This window comes from Papaver somniferum, unplaced genomic scaffold (assembly GCF_003573695.1).
Source record: "Papaver somniferum cultivar HN1 unplaced genomic scaffold, ASM357369v1 unplaced-scaffold_114, whole genome shotgun sequence".
NCBI classification, from domain to species: Eukaryota; Viridiplantae; Streptophyta; class Magnoliopsida; order Ranunculales; family Papaveraceae; genus Papaver; species Papaver somniferum.
In genome coordinates, this window is record NW_020620381.1 from 4596974 (window position 1) to 4620165 (window position 23192).

The 23192-nt window shown below is 36.5% G+C and overlaps 1 protein-coding gene across 1 annotated transcript; it reads right to left on the reverse strand.

Annotated features, from left to right (window-relative positions):
• Window positions 1-16016: 16016 nt before the first annotated feature.
• Window positions 16017-16712, reverse strand: LOC113328879. Its single transcript, XM_026575871.1, has one exon. It carries the CDS (start codon window positions 16710-16712, stop codon window positions 16017-16019), a length of 696 nt encoding a protein of 231 aa, XP_026431656.1.
• Window positions 16713-23192: the final 6480 nt, after the last annotated feature.

Here is a 23192-nt window from a genome sequence, read left to right on the forward strand (position 1 = left end):
TTTTTTTCTTGTAGTTGTGTTTTTTTTTTTTTTTTGGTATTTGGATTTTATTCTATGTACAATTTATTCATTGGGTTATCTATGTAGCTTTTTTTTTTTCTCTTATAGACTTATAGTTGTGTTTTTTTTGTTTTTTGTTTTTGTTTTTGGATTATTTCTATGTTGAAATGTACAATTTAATTAGTTTGGGTCATTGTTTAACTGGCCAACCTTTGGTTTTTTCCTTTTTTTTTTGCGTTACACCTATGGTACAGCCTCCGGGCGCCCACCCCAACCGACTTAGGTAATAAGTCGAAAAGTAGAAAAATTATTTGGGTATTTCCTAAGAGATCATGATTTATTTTAGCTTGTTATGTTCGGAATGTATACTAGATTAAAAAGGAAATTAGATAAACATGAAAATATTCATTCCATATCTTATTACTAGGGTATGACTCGTGCCGTGATGGGGTTAATCTGATCTTATTGTTTAATGTTTTTTTTTTTTTGAACGTAACCGGAATTCATTTATTTAGTTGGTTACAATTCTTGGATAGGTAACTCCCATCTCATCATTTAGTACGATGTTTTTCCTATGATATTATATTTTTTATACGGTGCATTTTTATTTATTTTTTCAAATAATGGTTTTATAAATTTCAGTCCCTATAAGATATTTTTGCATTCTGTCACATGAGGTTCCAGGTTCGAGTCTCCAATGGCGCAACATTGCGGGGATTAACATGGATGGTAGAGTTAGCTTGCCCGCTTGTGACAGAATCTCAACCCCGGGCTTCGACTCGCTTGGCTAGGTTATCCATAAAACACGCTGATAGGCTAGCACAGCGTCCTGTTCAATCAATGTAGTGGTACTTCGTTGGAGCTTAGCTCGTTAGGATTCCAAATAGTTAATGTAATACTGAAAAATATTTTGATAAAAGAGAAATTTTATTTTTTAGCTTGTTCTTGCATTGTGGTCTTTTGCCAGAAGACCAAAAATATCGGATCTAAAGCTATCACAAAGTTCAGTTTCTAATAGAAGTAGTCTAATAAAATTGATTTTTTCATGTGAAGTAACATGGAAAAAATGGTACTTTTCTGAAAGCTTAATTTGTTGTCCGTACAGTATAAATGAAATCGAAAAAAGTGAAGTTCATAACTTATCGAGGTTGTTATGATCTAAATTTCTTGGAAGAGGTGTGATGAAGATGAATTTGGGAATAAAAAATCTCAGTTTTTAAAAATTTACTCTTTGGATTTAATCTTGCTTCTATAGATCCCATCATTCATCAAAGGAAAAACAGGCACCAAAGACTTTGTAATACAATTAAAGCACCAAAAAGGAAGTTGCCATGACAGTTAAAATGACCCAGATATTTGCAGTTTTATAAAATTTGTATATTGTCCTCATTCAACAACGACCTGACCTCCATTTTACCACCACTTTCAGTGCCACTACTGCCTTACCTCCACCTCCAGAAAAGCAACCACACAAATCCGCTTCTGTAGTTAGAATGACACAAACTTTACTCATAGTTGACGATCAGCAGGGATCGGTTAGTCAGCTCGACACTTGGAGGAACAAAGAATAAGAAGAATTAGGGACTAAAACGGCAAAATGACAGCAGATACAAAATATAAAATAACTGTCTAGACAAAGGAAATTCCTATACATGTTTCAATAATTTTCACCAAAGTTTTTATTAATTCCATTGGAAAGAACGGTCACTTGTTCAATAAATTTCTCAATCAAGTTTAACACATCCCGAGAGAGTCCAGTACACAAATATAATGCAACTATGATTTGCCACTGATTTACCTGTTGTTAGCTTCAGATAACCGTATTGGTGTTATGCTATTCCGTATTATATGTAACAGAAGTTGGGTTAATATTCATATTTTTAATCATATGCCTCTTAGAACAGATCAAATTGGAAGTACAAACACCAACACATTTCAGTTAATAGTGGTCATTTCAATTTCCTAGTATGAAGGCCGTTAGGCCTCAAGTCTCACGATCATTTTCCATCTTGTAACATACTATACTCTATGTAATAGCAGTTGTACTTAACACAATGACCATTTGAATCGTAGTAACTCAACCATGAAAGTCATTGTACTAAATGAAACTAAAGTGGTTACTCTCTTAACATCCATAAGCATAGCATCTAGAGAATCAAGTCCCTGTCAGAGTAAAACCTAATTTTGATTACATTATTATAGGATTGCATCCTGTAAATTACATTCTGCCACTGATCAATCAATTCAGTATATACTGTAGGGCATAAACCCTTATATGTTCTATGGTATGAAGGTACACTGTAAGCATGCTTAAGATGTACAAAGATTGGCTGGAATGGAGAGAGTTTATATAAGGTAAATAGTTATCCTAAGCAATGGTAGAAATGAAAGTAAAAAAAAATGATATTAAATTTGGCGGAATAGTATTTCTCATCTTGTACTGTAATAAGGACGTCATGGATAGAATTTCAGCAATAAAAAGTGTTATTACCTAGTGGCTGCTCTGGACCACTTCCAGTTCCAGGAAACCTGCAACAAATCATTGTTTCCTATCTTTGAAAGAGATAATTAAATCTAAACAAAAATAGATAATCGGATCTCCTGTCGAATATCATTGAATCTGTTAAACAACAGAAAGACCGACAGGCATATGCATTAGTCTGCTTAAAGAAAAGGAAGATTTGAATCAAACAATAAAGTGTAAGGGAAATCATTCTAAAGTAAGAAAATTACATCTTACCATTTTGAGCATTAGCCACCGATTGCAAAGTCCACAAACCACAACCCTTTAAAACGTGTGATGATCAACTAATGAAAAAGAAGAAGAAAAAATGTTAATCAAAATGAATCTACAGAGGAAAACAGCAAACTAATTAGCCATAACTCATCCGCATCAAAGAAGCATAAACCCTATTCAACTTCGTTATGCTCATTAAACGGAGAATCAAAAAGTTCAACTTAACAATAACGAAATGAGAGAAATTAAAATTATCGAAAGAAATAAGAAACCTAATCTGAGGTAACCCAAATGAGATAGAAATTTATACATGAAATTGATGAATTCTTTCATCTTTGTGTATCCTTTATAACTGAGATTCAATCCTACTCATTGTCAAGAAGAAAAACGGTCTGTGAGGTGGTCAATTCCATTGATTCGTCTGTGACATTGATTTGGTTCGTTTCTTTTGCATGTGCAGATAAGAGAATACCCTCGATCACCACCGTCCTTTATATGCCCAAACTATTGATCTCCATCCAACGTGTAAAAGCGAGGAAGAGAATATAAACGCATATTTACAACTCAATCTTGTCCATCCTTTATATGTCCAAAATGTTGTTGACCGTCGATCAAGAAAAACACCATTATCCCTTATAATATAGATATTTCTATAATATCTCATTTTTTAGTAATATGGAAATTGAAATATTCTGTGTAAATACCAAAGAATAGTGATTTAAGATGGAGAACCTAAAAAAAATTAGCAGTATATATATATATATAAGCTTGTAGCATTCTACAATAACAAAATCCTATAAGCTTGTAAGAATTTTTTTGATAATCTTTCATGAGTATAATAGTGATGGATATGTTTCCGGAATTAACTACCTAGACACTTCAGCGCATCCAAACTGCAGAAAGCGTTTTAGCAAGCAAATGTGTATGCAAAGAATGAAATACTATCCTTGGGGGCAAAAGAATTGGATTACTTTTTGGTGTCACACCAATAGTGTGGAATGATAAAGTTACCCAACTCTTTTATAGAGAGGAAGATTTCAGCCGGATCGTAACATCCAACAATCACGACGCCCGGAATGATGGAACCCATGTTGATTGGACTATGTTGCACCCAATAGTTGGATCTTGCAATAGTCTGGTATGTTTTTATGTTTCACACCACGGCATACAAGATCCTGCATATATTATGAATCCAGAAACTGGTGAACACCTACATCTCCCAGAACTATGCATCCCAATTGCGCCGGATCCAGTATGTTCGTGGTATCCACGATACAACATAATAGGGGGTTTCGGCTACTGTCAACGTACCAATGAGTACAAGGTAGTTCGAATTCACATGGATGGTAAAGTTCAAATACACACTCTAGGAGATAAGAGGGGATGGAGGAACATAGCAAAGGAGATTCCTTATACTTTTCAGAGTTCAGGTGTGTACGCACATGGCTATATTTTTTGGAAGGATTGCTGTCAGCAGGATATTGGCATAATATCTTTCAATTTGGACACTGAGACGTTCCATAAACATTCGCCACCCCGCATCATATTCCTGGGAGTGAATTTTGGACAAATGCTTACCCATCACTTGGGATGGTCATGTTCGGAGTTCGCATTTTATTTTACTACATCCATGAGGGGATTGATCGGCCTCGGATAGATTTTTGGGCTCCCATTTCCGAAGAAAATATTCATACATGGGCACCTGACGCGAAATGGAATTGGAATTATAAGATGAGCATTTACTTTGAAGATGATGAATGGTCGGCTTATAACCCGATAGCCTTTGTAAATAACAAGGACCTCTTATTTTGGAAGAATAGGCGTTTATGGCGTTACAATACACTCACCAGAACTTGGACGGAAATTTGGGGGGCACTGCGGTGGGAAACAAGGGTCGCAATTATTCCTCACATGAGGAGCGCTGTCTCGTTGAAGAATTTTGGTGGACAATCGGAAACGTGTACTCATGATGTCCATGCCGCTAACACATTCCTTGGCTTATCTATGTAGATTTTTTTCTTGTAGTTATGATTTTATTTATTTATTTATTTTGGTATTAGGACTTTTTTCTATGCTGAAATGTACAATTTATTACTTGGGTTATCACTTTTTTTTCTTCTATTAAACAAAAGGCCACACGGGGAAACTTCAAAATAATCAATCGGCACACAGGAAAATGGTTGGTATCCTAGCGACAAGCTGCGCACCAGCACCTTTTTGAATCGCTACACCAAGCCTATGAAAAATAAAATTGTTTATTATAGTAGTAACATCATGACTAGCAAGACGATTCCTTTAGTTGAAAAGTAGAAAAATTATTTGGGTATTTCCTAAGAGATCAAATTAGATAAACATGAAAATAATCATTCCATATCTCATGAGATCGCGTATATTATTTGTTATGTTCGTAATGTATACTATTAGATTAAAAAGGTAATTAGATAAACATGAAAATATTCGTTGCATACTAAAATATTCGGTGTAAATACCAAAGAATAGGTGTTTTAAGATAATGATGGAAAACTAAAAAAATAGGGTTTTCCTTACAAATATATATAAATTCCACCAAGCATAGAAAAAAATTAACATAGAGTATTAAGAGGAAAATGAGTTCTGTTAAGAGGGATTGTAGAGATGAAACTGAAGAGAGGATCCAAAAATGTCCTCGACTGATGGTTGGTCCTCGTAAATTGAGGATTATCATTACTGTGGACGGAGTAACTAATGTTCCTGGTGTTCCTCTCGACGCTGTAATTAGTTCTGTTGTCAGTAGTGTTGACATTGATGATGTTCCTATTTATGCTGATGTTATTCATGGTGTTCCTCTGGACGCTGTAACCAGTAGTATTGAGAATGCCGATGTTCCTGCTTATGCTGATGTTCCTACTGTGAACGATGATGCTCCTGCTTCTATTATTGATGAAGATCCCAATGTTCCGGACATGGCAGAGGATACAAAAGTTAACAAGCATGATCTTAACAAGCATGTGGATCCTGATGAAGCAGAAAATGCCAAATCTGAGGATGACAAGCCGCCCAAGCCTGCTGGTTGGAGTGATGAAGTTCACCTCAGAATTGCGAGAAGAACTGTTTGAAGATGGGGGATGGTTCATTTGATATGTTTTTTTTTTGATGATAGGGTTTGATTTATGGATTTATTTTTGTGGACTCTTTGAAAGTTGTTTTCATTTCTTGTTTCGTTTGCTAATTTTGTCATTTAGAAGAAGGTGATGTTTAAGAATTCTTTTATTATTTAGGTATTGGAATCATGAAATAAATCAGATAATTATTTACAAGTTCACAGACTTTACAGAATGCAATATACTCTTACAAATTTATTTATTTACGAGGTGTACATTCTTTAGGAAAAATAAATATAATTAGCTGAAATAACGGAGGAAATGTAGAAACATACAGTTGTACCCCCTGTAAACAATAAGAATCAATTTAGGTCCGATATTATTATCTCCTTGCCAATAATTTTAACAAAAATACGAGTTTGAACAAGTAAAGTGCTATTGAAAGTAAAGTACTGCTATACGACGATGTTCATGATAATGATCTTTGCGTGGATTTGAATGAGAATGAGGAACCAGACTAATCTGACAAAGAACCTGACTCGTCTAACAAGTTCTTTGCTTTTTTAAACAGGGTTTTTGATTTGTGAACTTTTAGTTTACGTATTTTTAAAGTACTGCACTAGATGCATGCTTCTTACGCTGATAGATAGGTTGACATTTATGTGATGAATGATTCACGCTGAATTTTTATGTTTTTTGGAAATGATGAACATGAAAATGGATGGGTTTAGTTTATTTATCTTGGGAATTTTAACAAACTGCCACACTTGCAAATCCCGATTCAAGAAAATGCCACCGTTTTTTTTAGAGTTTATTAAATGCCACAACCGTTAGTTTTTCCGTCAGGACCCACACACTTGGTCTTTTTCGCTGACTCGGTCAAAATAATCTGTCGCGATTTACATATTTACCCTTGAAAACCCTATTATACTAGTCATGGGTTCACCATCTTTCCCCGTCATTTCTTTCTTCTTCCTCTTTACCCTGTTCTTCTCTTCTCGTGTTTCCATGAGAAGATTTTGTGATTATGATATCAGAAACTTAAGAGAAATGTTAAGAGTTGATTGTCGGTGATGCTGCTGTGATTGTTTGAGCACGGGATGAAGAGGATGGAGTTGCTGCTGTAGATCGAACATAGGAGTTCTGAAGTTAGGGTTGCTGTCAGATGTAGAACAAAGGGGTTGAAGTTTAGTTAATGTTCTGAAACCATTTTGAAGATAAATCGAAGAGCTAGGGTTTTTTCTGTGGAGAAAATATAACTTAGGATGTCTTTGATTTGAATCCCGATTGGTGGGTCGATTTCAATTTGAAGCAATGGTTTGAGTATTAATTTGAAGAATTGAGCTGTATCCACAGAAAAAACATGAATTGAGTTGTTGTGATTGGTGGGTCGATTCATGTTTAAATCCCGATTCAATTTGAAACAATGGTTGATTTCAATTTTTTGAATTGGGATTTACAAGTGTGGCAGATGGTTTGAATCGGGATTTAAACATGAATTGAGCTGTTGTGATTGGTGGGTCGATTTTAATTTGAAGCAATGGTTTGAGTTCGTGGAGTTGAATAAATTGGGATGCCGTTCTCTGCTGAGTCTTGGTCGATTGAGGCAGTGCTAGTATCAAATGGTGGATGCCTACCGTTCCTATACAGGACTTCTTCAAACAGCAACCAAGGAATTTAATCGGGGGTTTTGATGTAATCTGAAGAGTAAACAAAGACGTTGCAGTCTGTTGGGATTTATCTGCAAGTCGAGAAATTGGTATGGAGTCTCGTCGTTCTCATGATGGTTCATGGCAACAGAACAACGCAATGGTGATTGAATTGGTTATAGACGGGTACATAACTTTCTACGATATATTCTCTCATAAAATAAGGAAACTAACCATATTGGTTACACATCAAAAATTTGGAAATAAAAAAAAAAAAAAAAACACCAAAAATCTTTTGTTTGGCGGGTAATGAAAATGAATTTTACTGGGAGGGATGATTTCAAAAGGAAAATCAATTCCCGCCTGATGGTTTGGTTAAATACCAAAAAGAAAAAGAAAGATGAGTTCGATTTACTTTTTTCAGTTTTTATTACTCGATTCATTCTCTCTTTGAAATCATAAATCTGCTACCGTCTTTAATCTTTACAAGGAACCTACCTCTTCAGACTCGATCTTTGTTGTTGGTATTATTTCTACAACCCATTATCGAATGAATATTAAATTGATGTTAGATTTTTTATTCGATCTCATGGAATCAGATGTTAGATCTTATAGGTTTACAAGTTAAAGCATGATTAGGATTTTTATTCTATTACTTCTTATAGGTTTACTAGTTAAAGCATGATTAGGATTTTTATTTGATTTTTACTATCTCTAATTTTTACACGGAACCTACCTCTTCAGACTCGATCTCTGTACTCGATCTTTGTTGTTGGTATTATTTATACAACCCATTATCGAATGAGTCTCTGTTACTTGGCGAGCCTGTAACGTCTGCATTTTAAGTTGCCACTTTTAATGATACCATGTTGCTGGTTGGCTAATTTGACTATCATCTTCAAGCTAAAAATGGATAATCATTATTTGGTGTTTTAGTACTCTTGGATTTTGTAACAAAAAGTTATATAAGACCGTTTAACCGGTACCTTTCGCTTCGTGTATAACACAATATTCATGAGGATATTTTGTGTGTTGCATTGATGTTTTAGCCTCAAGTTACATGCATCAATGAGTTCATGTTTTTTTTCTTTTCATATAATATAAAATAGGTGTAACACATGTTGTGTAGCCGCATCTTTTCTGATGACTACATCCAAGTGAAATTAAAGACTAAAGATCTATCAAACTATGTAAGATTAACAGATAGACAAGATGTAAAGAACATAGTATGTAAAGATTGACACAAGCATATAACGTGGTTCGGCCTTATAGACCTACGTCCACGGACAAGAAGATGTTTTCTAATTAGATTATAAGGTCTTACCCTTGAAAGTGTTACAAATCTCTTCTATATTCCTCACTTTCTCTCTATCTAAGTCTTTCTCAGGAATTCTCTGTAGAAAGACCATCTACTCTAACATAGCATATTACATTTTGTCCATCTCCTTCTACATGGACTGGTATTTATAGACGAAATAAACTCGTGGTGGCTTATTCTTCCGAGCTTGGTGAGATGTCCTCCACCGTTCTCGTTACTTCGGACGTGCTTTATACTCTCCCTCGTGATGGCTCTCTTGGTTCTTCCCCGAGTCGTGTTCACTTCTCTCCTTTCTCGTGCTGCCCTTCTTGGGGATACCTCGTGCTCTATCACCTCTGGGTAGTAGTATAGATCGTCCGAGTCCTCCTTCTCGATGTGGACCTGTTCAACCCTCGTTCTTATCCTTCATTAAATGCGGTTATCCTTTTTAGACTTGACCGTCTGAGCGGATAAGACCGCAATCTACACGCGTCATTCATGTGACGTTTGTAGCAGGTGCCTCGACTGAGACAAACTCTCCTTTTTGGAGGATGATTCGATACTCCTATCTCATCATCATCTTGTGTATTCATCCCTTGGGATGTTGACACGTTGTCATCGGGTATTTTACCCACACATGTTGCCTATCCTGTTAGGTTTAGCTAATATTTTCCAAAATAAGCTCAAATTCCTAACTGAGATGCACGTACTTACACAGCTTTTGTCATGGATGAAAATGATTACAACGTGCCCCCAGAGGAGGACCAATGGGATGATGAGGTGGATTCTGATGGTGGCCATAAAATTGAATTCAGTAGTTACCTAGGCTATTTGGCCCGTGATATGGTTGGCATAAAACATTTATGTTGGAAGGAAGTCCCTGCAACAACAAAACAAAATATGTGGGATGCAATTCTGGTATGCATATGCGGTTATCAATTCGTCGTTTTTGTTGTCGAACTGTGAGTCTGTGATGAACATACATTAGTTGTTATTGCATTTTCATTATGAGGTGCCTCATGAATATAAGCGAGCGGTCATGAAGCGTATGGTTGTTCAGCTGCGGGACTTCAAAAGGAAATTGTACAATAATCATGTAAAACCCTTCCTGGAAAGACCGGACAAACTAAAAACTTTCCCCAGAAAGTACGAAACGGTAATGGACCAAGAAGACTCGGACGAATACCTTAAATATGTACTAGAATCGCCTATATTTAAGGTATGGAATACACATTGCTTTTTATAATTTGTGTTTCGTTCTTATTGTCTATCCAAGCATACTAATGAACTTATTTTTATTTCCTCTACAATAAAAATTCGGAGAAGGGAAAAGAGGAAATATCACAATCCAAGTTCCCACATCAGACAGGACGAGGAGGATACTCGGGATTAAAACTAAAATTAGTAAGTCTGTTGTCTTAAATCAGTTACATGATCTTAAGACCATATGAGTCAGAAATATGCTATCAAATATATGAATCACGGATGCTAGGGTATATTTTGGAGAACCTTGTTATCAACTATATTAATCTTGTCACAATCCAAATTCCCTCATCATCCCATTTGTTACCTATTCAATTCATCAGTGTCTTCGCATTCACGGTGGAATTTGGTATATTTGTTACCCGAATATGGTCTAAGAAGCCGTCTCCTAATCTTATGGAGAACTCTACCAGTAATTCCCAAACAAATCCTTCAATATCTCTAGAGAAGTCGTGCGCTTCTATGGCAGAACCTCTGGCTAAGACATCTAATAGAGTATGTTTTTTTTTTGTTCTTCGTAAATCTATATTGCTAATCCTAGCATCTTCTTTTTATATGATGTTCATATGACGTATCTCTGCAGAAAGAAAAATACAACTTTTAGAATGGATCTAGGGGAAACGTCGTTGCTAGAGGAAGTATTTTTCCTATGGTGCCTAACCATAAAATACATCGACAAGAGCTTCCTGAACACTGTTATGCTGCCAATATTCTGGAGGTCATAGATCCGTCATTCGTGTTAACGGAACCAAGTGGTGAGTTTAAGTTATTAAGGGAAGATAAAGATGGTTTTGTGGCATGGCCGAAAGATAACTGTTCCATCTCCGATGACAAGGTTAGTTTCTTAGCTCTTTTGCTTTTTTAATCAAATATATAAACTGTTTTAAACTGTTTTACATAAAACGTGTATTCAGTTTGATCAAACAATAAGTACCATACATAAATATATTAACACCTAAATGGAACATGAATGCCAGTGTAAATTAGAAAATTGATATTTGGTTACATATTTTATTATGGGCGTCAGCTGTGAAAAATGGCGCGGCCTTCAGTGAAGTTGGCTTTATCACATTGTTGGAAAAATGTTTTTTGTCTGTCTCTTGTTGAGAATTCACATGACAGACGAATTCTCCTTGGATTTAGAATATATATATATAATACATTTAATCTCTTGTTGCAGGAAACTCCACAACATGGAAAACCTCATGAGAAACCAGAACAAGTTTTAGATTTTGAGAAGAAATTTGACAGTGATAAACTGAATGAGGAGCACCTAGCAATCAATCCACATTCGGGGAGTCATGCATGCAGCCTCTGAAAATATTTCTCGGAAGACTAGAAGGGCGCAGAGAAGGTTATAAGAACCAACTGTGCAGAAGGCATGCCAACTATCAGATGGGGAACAGAGGAAGACAAGGTTTGGCGCATCAAGAATGTCACATCCATTGTATGCAGAGACACCACCATCAAAAAAGTTGAAGAAAAACTGATGATTTTTGGATAAATGCTCTTTAATATTTCTTTTTGCAAACTGTTAGACCAAAGATCAACATTTTTTATTGTGTTATTAATAATAATATGAACTTTTGGCATATATGAATTTCATATTTAACCACAATTTATAAAGTATATAAGAGAATTTGGATAATGCCAGGTGGATGGTTTAGATGCGCCATATCTGAACGGCTTAGAGGCGTCACACGCGTAATACACACGCTTCGAGATTAATTGGCGTCGCTAAACATAACATAAAGACACATTAAGCAGATATAAATTGGCGTGGCTAAATATCATATAAAGCCACGCTATATGGCGTGTCTATAGGTTCTCCGATGAACGGCTCCCAACGTTACACGTGGACGGTCAACGTTACATCTGAACGGTCAATATTGCATCATCTTAAACGAGATCCAATGGTACCTAATACATCCACGTGGATGAAGGTAACTGTAAATTGGCGTGGCAAAATATCACATATATCCACGCTATATGGCGTGTCTATAGGTTCTTCAAATGAAAAGCTCACTACGTTACATGTGGACGAAGTAGGATGCATATAATTTAACGGTCAATATTGCATCATCTAAAATGAGATCCAACGATTCCTAACACGGCCACGTGGATCAAGGTAATTGTAAATTGGCTTGGATAAATATCACATATAGCCACGCTTTTTGGGGCGTGTCTATAGGATATCCAGTGAACGGCTCACAACGTTACATGTGGACGGTGAAGGATGCATATAATTGAACGATCAATATTGTATCATCTTAAATGAGATCCAATGATTCCTAATACGGCCACGTGGATCAAGGTAATTGTAAATTGGCGTGGATAAATAGCAGATATAGCCACGCTATATGGGGCGTGTCTATAGGATATCCAATCAACGGTTTACAACATTACATGTGGATGGTATTCAACGGTTCCTAATGCAAACACGTGGATGAAAGTAAGTGAAATTGGCGTGGCTAAAACATAACATATAACCACATTAAACCTATATGGCGTGTCTATCGAATAACCAATGGCTACGCCAAAAAGAAATTTGCGTGTCTAAAATGAACCAAATAGCCACGCCAAAAAGCAATTTGCGTGTATATAGTGAATCAAATAGCCACGCCAAAAGCAATTTGTGTGTCTAAAGTGAACCAAATAGCCACGCCAAAAAGAAATTTTCGCGTCTAAAGTGAACTAAATAGCTACGCCAAAAAGCAATTTGCGTGTCTATAGCGAATCAAATAGCCACGCCAAAAGAAATTTGCATGTCTATAGTGAACCAAATATCCACGCCAAAACAATAAATCGTGTGTCTATAGAGTACTAGTACTTAAGGTTTTAGGTAGCTTATAGCAACGCCTATATGGCTCTGGCGTGTCTATTTCATGCAGAAATAGACACGCATGGCAGGCCTGGCTATAAGCTACCTAAAACCACGCCTTGCTACCTAAAATTGCGCAAGCAGAAGTCACGCCAAGTCCAAACCAAAGTAACGTGTCAAAACCCCTATGGACATGCCAATTTGGCGTGGCAAAAGGGTCTCTGTGTACTAGTGTAGACACCCTTCAAGCGAACAGTGGTTAGGAGTCCCCAGTGCCATCTATCGTGCTTTCCAAGAGAGGTAGGGGTTTGGGAACGGATTCTTGGCTGGAAATAGATGTTTTCCTGACACAGCATGGTTGAGGGCTGCAAATATGTCCTGACGTTGCGCCTTGGTAAAATATAAAATCTCTTATAAATGTTCCACCATAGACTGCATAATTTTGTGGGTGAAGTCCCCTGAAATCATGCATCTCCTGAGGGGAAGAGTGTATTTGTGAACTCAGGGGGTTGCTGATCTCCTTGCCTCGATTTTGAAAAAGTCGTTCCTGATCTCTACGTGTGATGAAATTGGATTGTTGATTCCCTTCTACTGAGTGTTCAAGAGAAACGCTGGAAGGATGCAAGCTGCTGGTGCTGGGAAAACACAAGATGTTAGCGCTGGAAGGATGCAAGCTGTCAGCGCTAGAAGAGATGCAAGTTGCTGGCGCTGGAAAGATGCAAGTTGTTAGCGCTGGAAGGATGCAAGTTGTCAGCGCTGGGAGAGATGCAAGTTGTTGGCGCTGGAAAGATGCAAGATGTTAGCGCTAGATCGGCTTGGAATGGGCGCTAGCTTAGCGTGGGCGCTGGCTTGGCAAGGCGCTAACTTGGCATGGTGCTAGCTTGGCGTGGAACGATAGCAATAAAGTAGGAAAGCATATTCCAGGTATGTACTCTAACGTTTCTCTTTCAATTTGTTTTCTTGTTTTTCTTGTGTTAGTGAAAACTCTAGCAGTAGGTATGCCTTTCACAAATCTGTAGAAATATTGTTCTTCCGAACTGGTGTAAACCCTAGACATAGGTATGCCTTTCATAAACTTGTAGAAATAATTCATCATAAACAATTCCTCTTTGAATATCACCGTAGTAACGTCGGATACCTCATGAACAGTGACGGGTAATCATTATTATGGAAAGTGGGTACATACGGGTAGGTGACTGATTCCACGAAGAACCGAGCGTTAGGGTTTTTGTAAGTCAAACAAAGCGCCTGGTTTATGGTTTGATTTTCTGTATTTTTGGGTTGATAGACAAGTGTTACCTATGAGGGTTTTGGATTATTATTCAAGATGAACTGTTTTAGGATGATGCCGTTTTTGGTTATGATTGCAACTGACACAAACATCCCAGGGAAGATATGGAACCGTGAACGTTGCGTGTCGGTAGATGACATGGGATGAAATATTACATGGCTATCGGTTTTATCATTCCCGTGAAAACTTGAAATAGTAATGATACATGTGTATCTTCCTCTCTCATGGAACTAATGATTCTCAACAAGGATTGAGGATAGAATTGTAATTTAAGGAAGGAATACTGATTTTTAGGCAGTATTCTTAGATAAGGAAATATTCCTAAACAAGGTATTATTCATAAATAAGGAAATATACCTAGAAAGGGAATACTTCCTAGACAAGGTAATGTACCTAGATAAGGAAATATACCTATAAAAGGTATTATTCCTAGATAAGGAAATAGATTCCTAGAAGGTTTTGGGAAACCGTTAAAGCTATAAATAGAGATGTTTAGCTCATAGCTAAGACATCTAGAGTGTGGTTTGTGATACAGACACACTTAGATCACCTAGATAGTGACGTTTGACACCTAGAAAAGGAGGTTGAACACACATACCTAGAGATAAGTTTGTGAGGCAATATTAATTATTGTAAAAGCAAGCTTAGCGTAACAGTTAAATATTATTAATTGTTTAGAGAGATTGTGAGCGTAACAAAGAGAGAATTGTAATAGTTTTCTTGTTCATAATCCAGAGAAGATATATTTCTTCGAACCATTACTTGTGTTCTGTTTTCTAAGTTTTTCGTCTATTATTATTCTGAATTCCACCTCTGTAATAATAGTTGCCAAGGTACAGAGATCAATACGTATCAAGTTGGTATCAGAGCAAGGTTCGTTTATTTTAGGGAAGATTCCTGTGGTTTATGGTCTTCACTATATCTCTCTACAAACAACTTGGTGAGTTACTCGAGAAGCTAAAAAAAACGTTAAAATAAAAAGATGACCATGGTATGGTTGAAGTTAGATAAGGAACGTTCGTATGACGAAGGTAAGAAGTTGAAGCGATTGAGACGTGGATCGTTTCGTATTTTCGGTAACATCGGTATTAGTCTTGATTTACCACCTAATCTAGGAATTTGCTCGGTTGTTAATGCCGAACAATTGAAGTTGTTTGATCTATCGCTACGAGATGATGATTAAGATGACAATATGATCTTGCTACATGTGAAAGACTTGTGGTTTGACAGAGAGGAACCATTCGAAGAGGATTGCATTACGGAGCGAAGAGAGACTAAGTCAAGACAAGAATATAAGGACGCTTTTCTAATTGGAAGTTGAAGTCAAGTTCCAAACAAGGAGAGATGGTTCAGCATGGATAAAAGAACTCTCGGGTTCCCTAACCTCCAAATCTAACTTTCACAGGAGTTCAAGTTCTTCAGTGGGGGCGCATGATACATGTGTATCTTCCTCTCTCCGGGAACTAGTGATCCTCAAGAAGGATTGATGATAGAATTGTAATTTAAGGAAGGAATACTGATTTTTAGGCAGTATTCTTAGATAAGGAAATATTCCTAAACAAGGTACTATTCATAAATAAGGAAATATACCTAGAAAAGGAATACTTCCTAGACAAGGTAATATACCTAGAAAAGATATTATTCCTAAATAAGGAAATAGATTCCTAGAAGGTTATGGGAAACCGTTAAAACTATTTTTTTTTTGCTAAATCATATGAATTTTATTACCAAAGAAAACAAAAAGGTTTTTGTTTCTGTACAAGCTCAAACTATCTGGACATGCCCAGAAAAGAACCAAAATCAAACAAGCAAACTAAAAGGATATTGGTCAATCAAAGCCCATACACAAATAAGCCCACAAGGAGACTCATTACATATTCAGAATCTAAAGTAAGATGTATTTTCAGTTTCCATTTCTCCTAAGAAAATTGTCTTATAATCATAATGTTCCCATTCTCCTCTTGCCATAAGTGCTCCTTTCTTTGCCATTTTTGTAGCAGAGAAGTTAGTCTCTTTGTATAAATCTTTGAAATCAATCCCCCTCAGTTTCTTTTTAATGATCTTCCATCTAACATTGACTATCCAAGGAATTCTTTCTGACACAAAAGCTGATAAGACTGCCCTAGAGTTCAAACTGAAGAAGATGTTTATATAACCTCTTTTTATTGCCCATTCTCCAGCTAAAACTAAAGCCATAACTTCAGCTATGTAGGTAGTAGCAATTCCAATCCCCCCTGAGAAAGCTCCAATGCACCTTCCTTCACTGTCCCTTCCAACACAACCCACACCTACTTGACCAGGATTTCCTCTAGTAGCACCCTCACAACAAAGTAAAACTTGATTTAACTCAGGAAATTTAAAGAAACACTCCTTCACCATATTAGTTTTCACTGGAATATTGTTAATGCCAAATGTACATAGTACTTGGAAATCATATAGATCACCTTTCCATTCCCCCTTAAGTCTGATGTTGCATTCCTTAGTAAAATTCAGTATCCTTCCCTTTACTTGTACACTACTGGGAACTTGATCTTCATACATTTCCCGGTTTCTACTGAACCAAATTTCTACCATTGCAGTACTAGAACTTACCAGCCACACTTGTTAAATGATTGAACTTTTATTCTTCACCATATTCATTACTTCCTCAAAACTTGTAGGAATTAAAAATTTAAAAATCCCACATAACCAACGCCATTGCCACAATATATGCTCCATGTTATCTTGAGCATTCCCACGTAAGTAACATTTAGAGACAGTGCTAAATCCTTTTTTCCTAATTGATTCTTCAGTTGCACAGGCTCTCTTTAGTATTTTCCACACATTCAAGGATATGTAAGGATGTAAGCAAGGAGCCCATACCTTTTTTGCCCAAGGTACTGTAGGAAATTTGATTCTAACTTGCTGAGTTGCATTGGCTACTGAAAATTTTCCTGTAAGATCAGCACTCCATATTCTTCTATCATTTCCATCCCCTATTTGAGGTAAATCTTCAATCATCAAAACTGATATAAAGCATTTGGAATCATCCATTTACCATTCTGTATCAATTTATAAACTTTCCATTCCTTATGTTGCTGGATGAAAGTGTTATCTGGATATCTTTCAGCTAACGCATATTCATAAATCCATTTATCCTTCCACACTGATATATCTTTTTCATTCCCCACCAACCATCTAGTGCATTCCTTAACATCTTGGATTACCCATTTCAATCCAGGCCATATAGAAGATTGTTTGTAGGATTGGATCCATTCACCATTCTTATTTGTAAATTTAGCTTTCATGAATCTTGTCTATTCCTCATCCTCAGTCAAAATCCTCCATGAAATTTTCATCAACAGTGCCCTGTTTATTACTTTCAGCCTTCTAAGACCTAATCCTCCTTCATCAGTTGGAGCATTTATCTCCTCCCATTTTACAGTTACTAACTTCTTTTCAGAAGGATCCCCAGTCCACAATAAATTCCTGATAATTCTTTCACATTCATGGATAACTATTTTTGGCCATTTATACATAGACATTGTGTAAATTGGATAACTACTCAAAACAAACTTAACAAGTATAAGTCTTGAAGGAAATACCAATAGTGTACCTTTCCAACTTGCAAGCATCTCTTGCATCATCTCCACAACACCCCAAACTTGATGCACTTTCACTCTTCCAGGATTGAGGATTACACCAAGATATTTATCTGGAAATTCAGATAATTCCATTTGCAGATGCTCTGCAATCTTTTTCCTTCTAATATCATCTGTGCCTCCAATAAAGTATTTACTTTTTTGCTTGTGTATCACCTGACCAGAAGCATTATGATAATTCATCAATAATCCCATTAATTTGTCTAAGGATTTCTTATGTCCATTGCAGAACACAAAAATATCATTTGCAAACAATAAATGAGATGGTTGTACTCCATGTCTTTGTACCATTGCCTGAATTTTACCTTCTTGTACCATTTGAGTTAAGCTTATGCTCAACACCTCCTCAGCAATCACAAAGAGAATGGGAGAAAGCGGATATCCTTGTCTCAATCCTATACTCACTTCAAAAAAACCACAAGGGCCTCCATTTACCAACACTGAGATTCTTGCTGAAGTAAACAAAATCTTTAGCCAGTTAATTACCATTTCTGAGAAACCAAATCTTCTTAAAACTTCAAAAAGGAATTTCCATCTTAAGGAATCATATGCCTGGGATATATCTAGTTTCATACCCACATTACTACCTCTCCTCTTTATGTTCATCTCATTTATTAACTCAGAAGCCATAACTATTTTTTCATGTATAGTCCCACCTTTAATAAAGGCCCCTTGCTGGATGGATACCAATTGATTCACTACATTGCTTAGTCTTGTAGTTATGATTCTGGTTATTACTTTGAAGCTAAAATTAGCTAATCCAATTGGTCTAAACTGATCCACTCTTTTTGCCCCCTTCACTTTAGGTAGTAAAAACAAGAAGTTTGAATTAAGACCCTTAGGGATAAATCTACATCTCCAACAATGTTGTATTGATTTTATCATATCCTCTCCCACTATTTCCCAAGCAAATTTAAAGAAACTTCCAGGAAATCCATCTGGACTAGGTGAAGAATTTGCATCCATTCCAAATACATCTTTTTTAATCTCTATGTTTGCAGGAACAACATCTAAGACTGCATTATCTTCTTCAGTAAGTATCTTTGGGATCACATTGAATATGTTACCTGTAAGTTCCACTGTTTGTTTCTTGAACTTGTTCTGAAAATTTTCAACAAGCATGTTAGCTAAAACCCTTTGATCAGTAACCACAGTGCCATTCTTATCTTCCAATTCAACAATAGTATTTTGGGCTTGTCTTATTTTCAAATTAACATGAAATAATATTGTATTAGCTCCACCACCTTTGACCCATTTAACTCTAGATTTTGCTTGCATCAGTTTATTATATTGTTGTTCAACTATCTCTTGTCTTCCTATTGCAGTAACCAATTCATCTAAGAGTGTAATATTCTCAGGATCTGCATCAGATAATAATGAGGCATTTAAAACATCCTTCTCAGCAGTTTGGACTTTTTTCCTCAGATCACCAAAGACATTCCAATTCCACAACTTCACACTTTGCTTGAATCTTTTAAGTTTATACATAAATATAAAAGCTGGATTACCTTCACAAGGTTGTTCCCATGACTGCTTAATTATTTGAAAGAAATCTGGATGAGAAGTCCAAACATTTTGGTACCTAAAAGGAACATTATGCGGTTTTGGAATTCCCACCATAGAACCTAATAAATCTCCATGATCTGAAACTCCTCTATTTCCAACCTTATAGCTCCATCATCCATGAAATTCCAACCACTTAACATTAACAAAAGCTTTATCTAAATCACATAAAATCCTTTTTTTTCCCGCTCTATTATTACACCAAGAAAACTGAATTCCTGATCTTGAAGCTTGCATCAACTTGCATATATCCAAACATTCTCTAAAGTACTTAATGGAAACTCTTAAAGGCCTTCGACCTACCTTCTTCTCATCATTTGTAATAACCACATTAAAATCACCAATTACTAACCAAGGACAGTCTTTATTACTTAAAGCAGCTAATTCTTCCCATATCTCTCTCCTATTAATTGTCAAACAATCAGAATGAACACCAGTTACCATAAACATCTCCAATTGCCACTGTTATTGCTTGTTTAGTAATAGACACCACAGTTGGAGCAGCTAAAGAAACATGCCAGAATAACCAAATATTTGCTTTTTCACCATTAGCAGAATTATGAATTATTGTTTTACACATACCAGGTAATTTTAGATCATTGATGGAGTTGCATTTTACTCTTACTTTGGGCTCAGCAATCCACACCAAAGATGGACAAAACTGATTTACTAAACTCTTCAATTTATCTCTGGCCCTTAGTCTTTTAATGCCCCTGAGATTCCAAAACAGTACTATCATTGATGATGATTTGGTTGAGAAGTTACAGGACCTCTCACACCTTGAATGTTTACTGAATTACTTGAAGCTGCATGTTTCCTTGTTGTTACATTAGGAATAGGCTTTGTATTCTTACCTTTAGTAGTTTTTCCAATGTTCTTGTTTTTTCCATTACCAGTTATAGAAGTACTTGGTCCAATATCAATTTGTAGTTCCTCTGCCACATTCCTTAATATTTGAAATTTGTTTGCAAATAATTGCATTTTACCATTATTATTAGTACTTTGATCTCCACCTGTAATTATCTCTTTAACCACCTCAGTCCCCTCTGCACTGTTACCTGAAATTACTGGCTCTTGAATATTCTGAAATGTCAAAGAAGCTGCATTAACTGATTTTTCATTAGATAAAAAAAGGAAAATCCTTTTGGATGTCAAGAGTGAATCGTTTATCCATTCACTATCCAGCTGCTCCTCTGAAGAAATTATTGGAGGTATTACAACCTCATTGGTTCCATCTTCACCAAATAACAGTTTGTCCACATTCTGCTGCATTGCTTTTTCAGCCTCAGTGTAGCAAATATCAAAACCTTCGGCAGCTTTAGTTTTAGGTCTCCATTGTTTTCTCTCCTTTCTCACTTTCTATTTAAAGTGTTGTGTATTATCACTGTTTGATCTACATTCTGTTACCCAATGACCAACCACCTTACAATGGTTACAGAATTTAGGTACATAAGGAATTTGCAGTTCTTGAATAAAGCTCCCGCACTTTGATTTAATCTCAATCTGGTTTGGAATATGTCTTGACAGGTCAACCTCCACAAGCACACTTGCATAATATCCTGCCTACCTTTTCAAAGTTGTTTCATCAACCTTGATAGGTCTTCCAAATCTTTCACCCAAATGCATGATAATCTTTTCTTTCCAGTACTCTATTCCCAGTCCAGGAAAATTAATCCACACAAAATCAGTAGTTATTTTCTGGGCTGCAGGGTTGAAATTAGTTTCCCAATCCCTCAATTTTAAAACATGAGTTTCCACAATCCAATACCCGTTCCAATATTTCATATCAATTTCATTATCCAGTTTAATAATGAAAAAAACTTTACCCAAAGGAATCATTTGACAATTGCCAGCAAGTTTCTATTGATTCTTAAGTGAAGCTATAGCAGCAGCAAATTTTAATTTCACTAAATCAAAAATCTACCAATCAAACTAAACTTTCATTCATTAATACTTTCATCTATTTCCTCATCATAGATGTATAACGGTGGAGTTTTACTTACAGTATCATCATCAGATTGATTGTTACCATTCCCAGAAGTAGATCCAAAAATAGGGTTATTCATTTCTACCCCAATTTTTTTTCCAGAATTATTCGTTTTTTCTGATGATATGATCATTAAAAACACCTGAAATACTACTCGAAACCATTAAGATGTAAGAATTAATCACTGAAATCACCTGAACAGTATTGATGATGCACTGAATACAAGAAGCGAGAGAAAAAAAATTCGCCGAGTTGTCGCCGATCCTCAGAGATCGACTCGGTGTTTTAATAATTGAGATAATGAATGGTAACTTCTATAATAGTGAGTTGAAGCTAAGACATCTAGAGTGTGGTTTGTGATACATACAACCTAGATCAGATAGATAAGTTTGTGAGGCAATTTATTATTGTAAAACCAAGCTTAGAAAAACAGCTTAAGGTTGATCCACTGTTTAGAGAGATTGTGAGCGTAACAAAGAGAGAATTGTAACAGTTTTCTTGTTCATAATCTAGAGAAGATATATTTCTTTGAATTCTTACTTTGTGTTCTGTTTTCCAGTTTTCGTCTATTATTATTCTGAATTCCTCCTCTATAATAATAGTCGCCAAGGTACAAATATCAATACGTATCAATTAAACTATGTATTTTGTCTAGGCACGACTTACTCGGTTTTTCAGATCTCCTGATGAAAAAGGAATCTTACGGGTATAAGACCGAGGTTTGTGGGAAGCACCGCCGTGATTGTAGAGAGTCCCCGGTCGTCTCTGAGTCATCTGATAATCGAGTCGTCGATCCATGGTCGGATCGTTCGCTTTTAACCTCTAGGCAGTCCCCAGTCATCCCTTTCCGTGTCAAGACTGATAATCGGGTCTTCTGGTAACTGAGTCGTCGATCCCTGAGCGGATCGCCTGCTTCTACCGTCTTGATGTTTGGGTCAAAGCATGAGATCGATGGTCGAAAATTGACATTGTAACCGAAACATCAATCTCCCACTGTGGTCGCCAATTGTTTGAGGGTGAAAACGATTTCTGCTGATTTTGGTAATTTCGGGTGTGTGGGTGAGAAACATTTAAACCCTAAACAATGTACTGCAAGGGAGTACTTTAAATTCGAGAGATCAATCTGTACAAATCCGTCCTAAACCAAGAAATGGTCGTTCCATACTTGCTTCGGTCACAAAGTGAAAGAGAAGGGTTAGTTTTGGGGAAGGAAGCGAAAAGAGTGTTGAGACCAGAGTAGTTGATTCTGGAAGAGTAGTTGTTTTACGAATTGTATCATAAAGTGGGAAGCTAACATATGGGAAAGCTATCAAATGTTTTCCGAGTGTTGTATGCTCCTGACCTGAACTTGTTGTTCGGTGGAAATAGGTAATGCCTATTTATACAAGTCGAAGTTAAACGTACTCTGGTCTCATTAAGAAATAGAAAACGGGTGAGTAAGTGGGAGGAGGTGGTAACCGGTAACGCCTGGAATTGATATTCCATAAAAGAAAGCGTTTCACCATTACTCCCGTATTTACTAACCGCCTCATCCTTATGACACTTTCTTATAACGGACGTAGTGTACGCCACACGTTGTAAACCGCCAAACCAATACCGAATGAGTATCCCCCAGTTTGTGATATGCGTTGATGTCTCGAGTGTTTTCGTGGAAAACATGTAGGATATTCTTGTCGTCTGGAAAGTCGAGCTTAGGAGACTTGCCGGCTCGGTGACCTTCGACGGTCGAGATTTTGCATCTTAAGAGGAAAGGTGGCCGTTGATTATTGCAACCTTTCGTTTGGTAGCCAGTGGCACGAAAGCATGCTAAGTATGACTTTAATATGGCCTGGTTTAGGTGCGACCAAACTAGGGCCTAAAGTT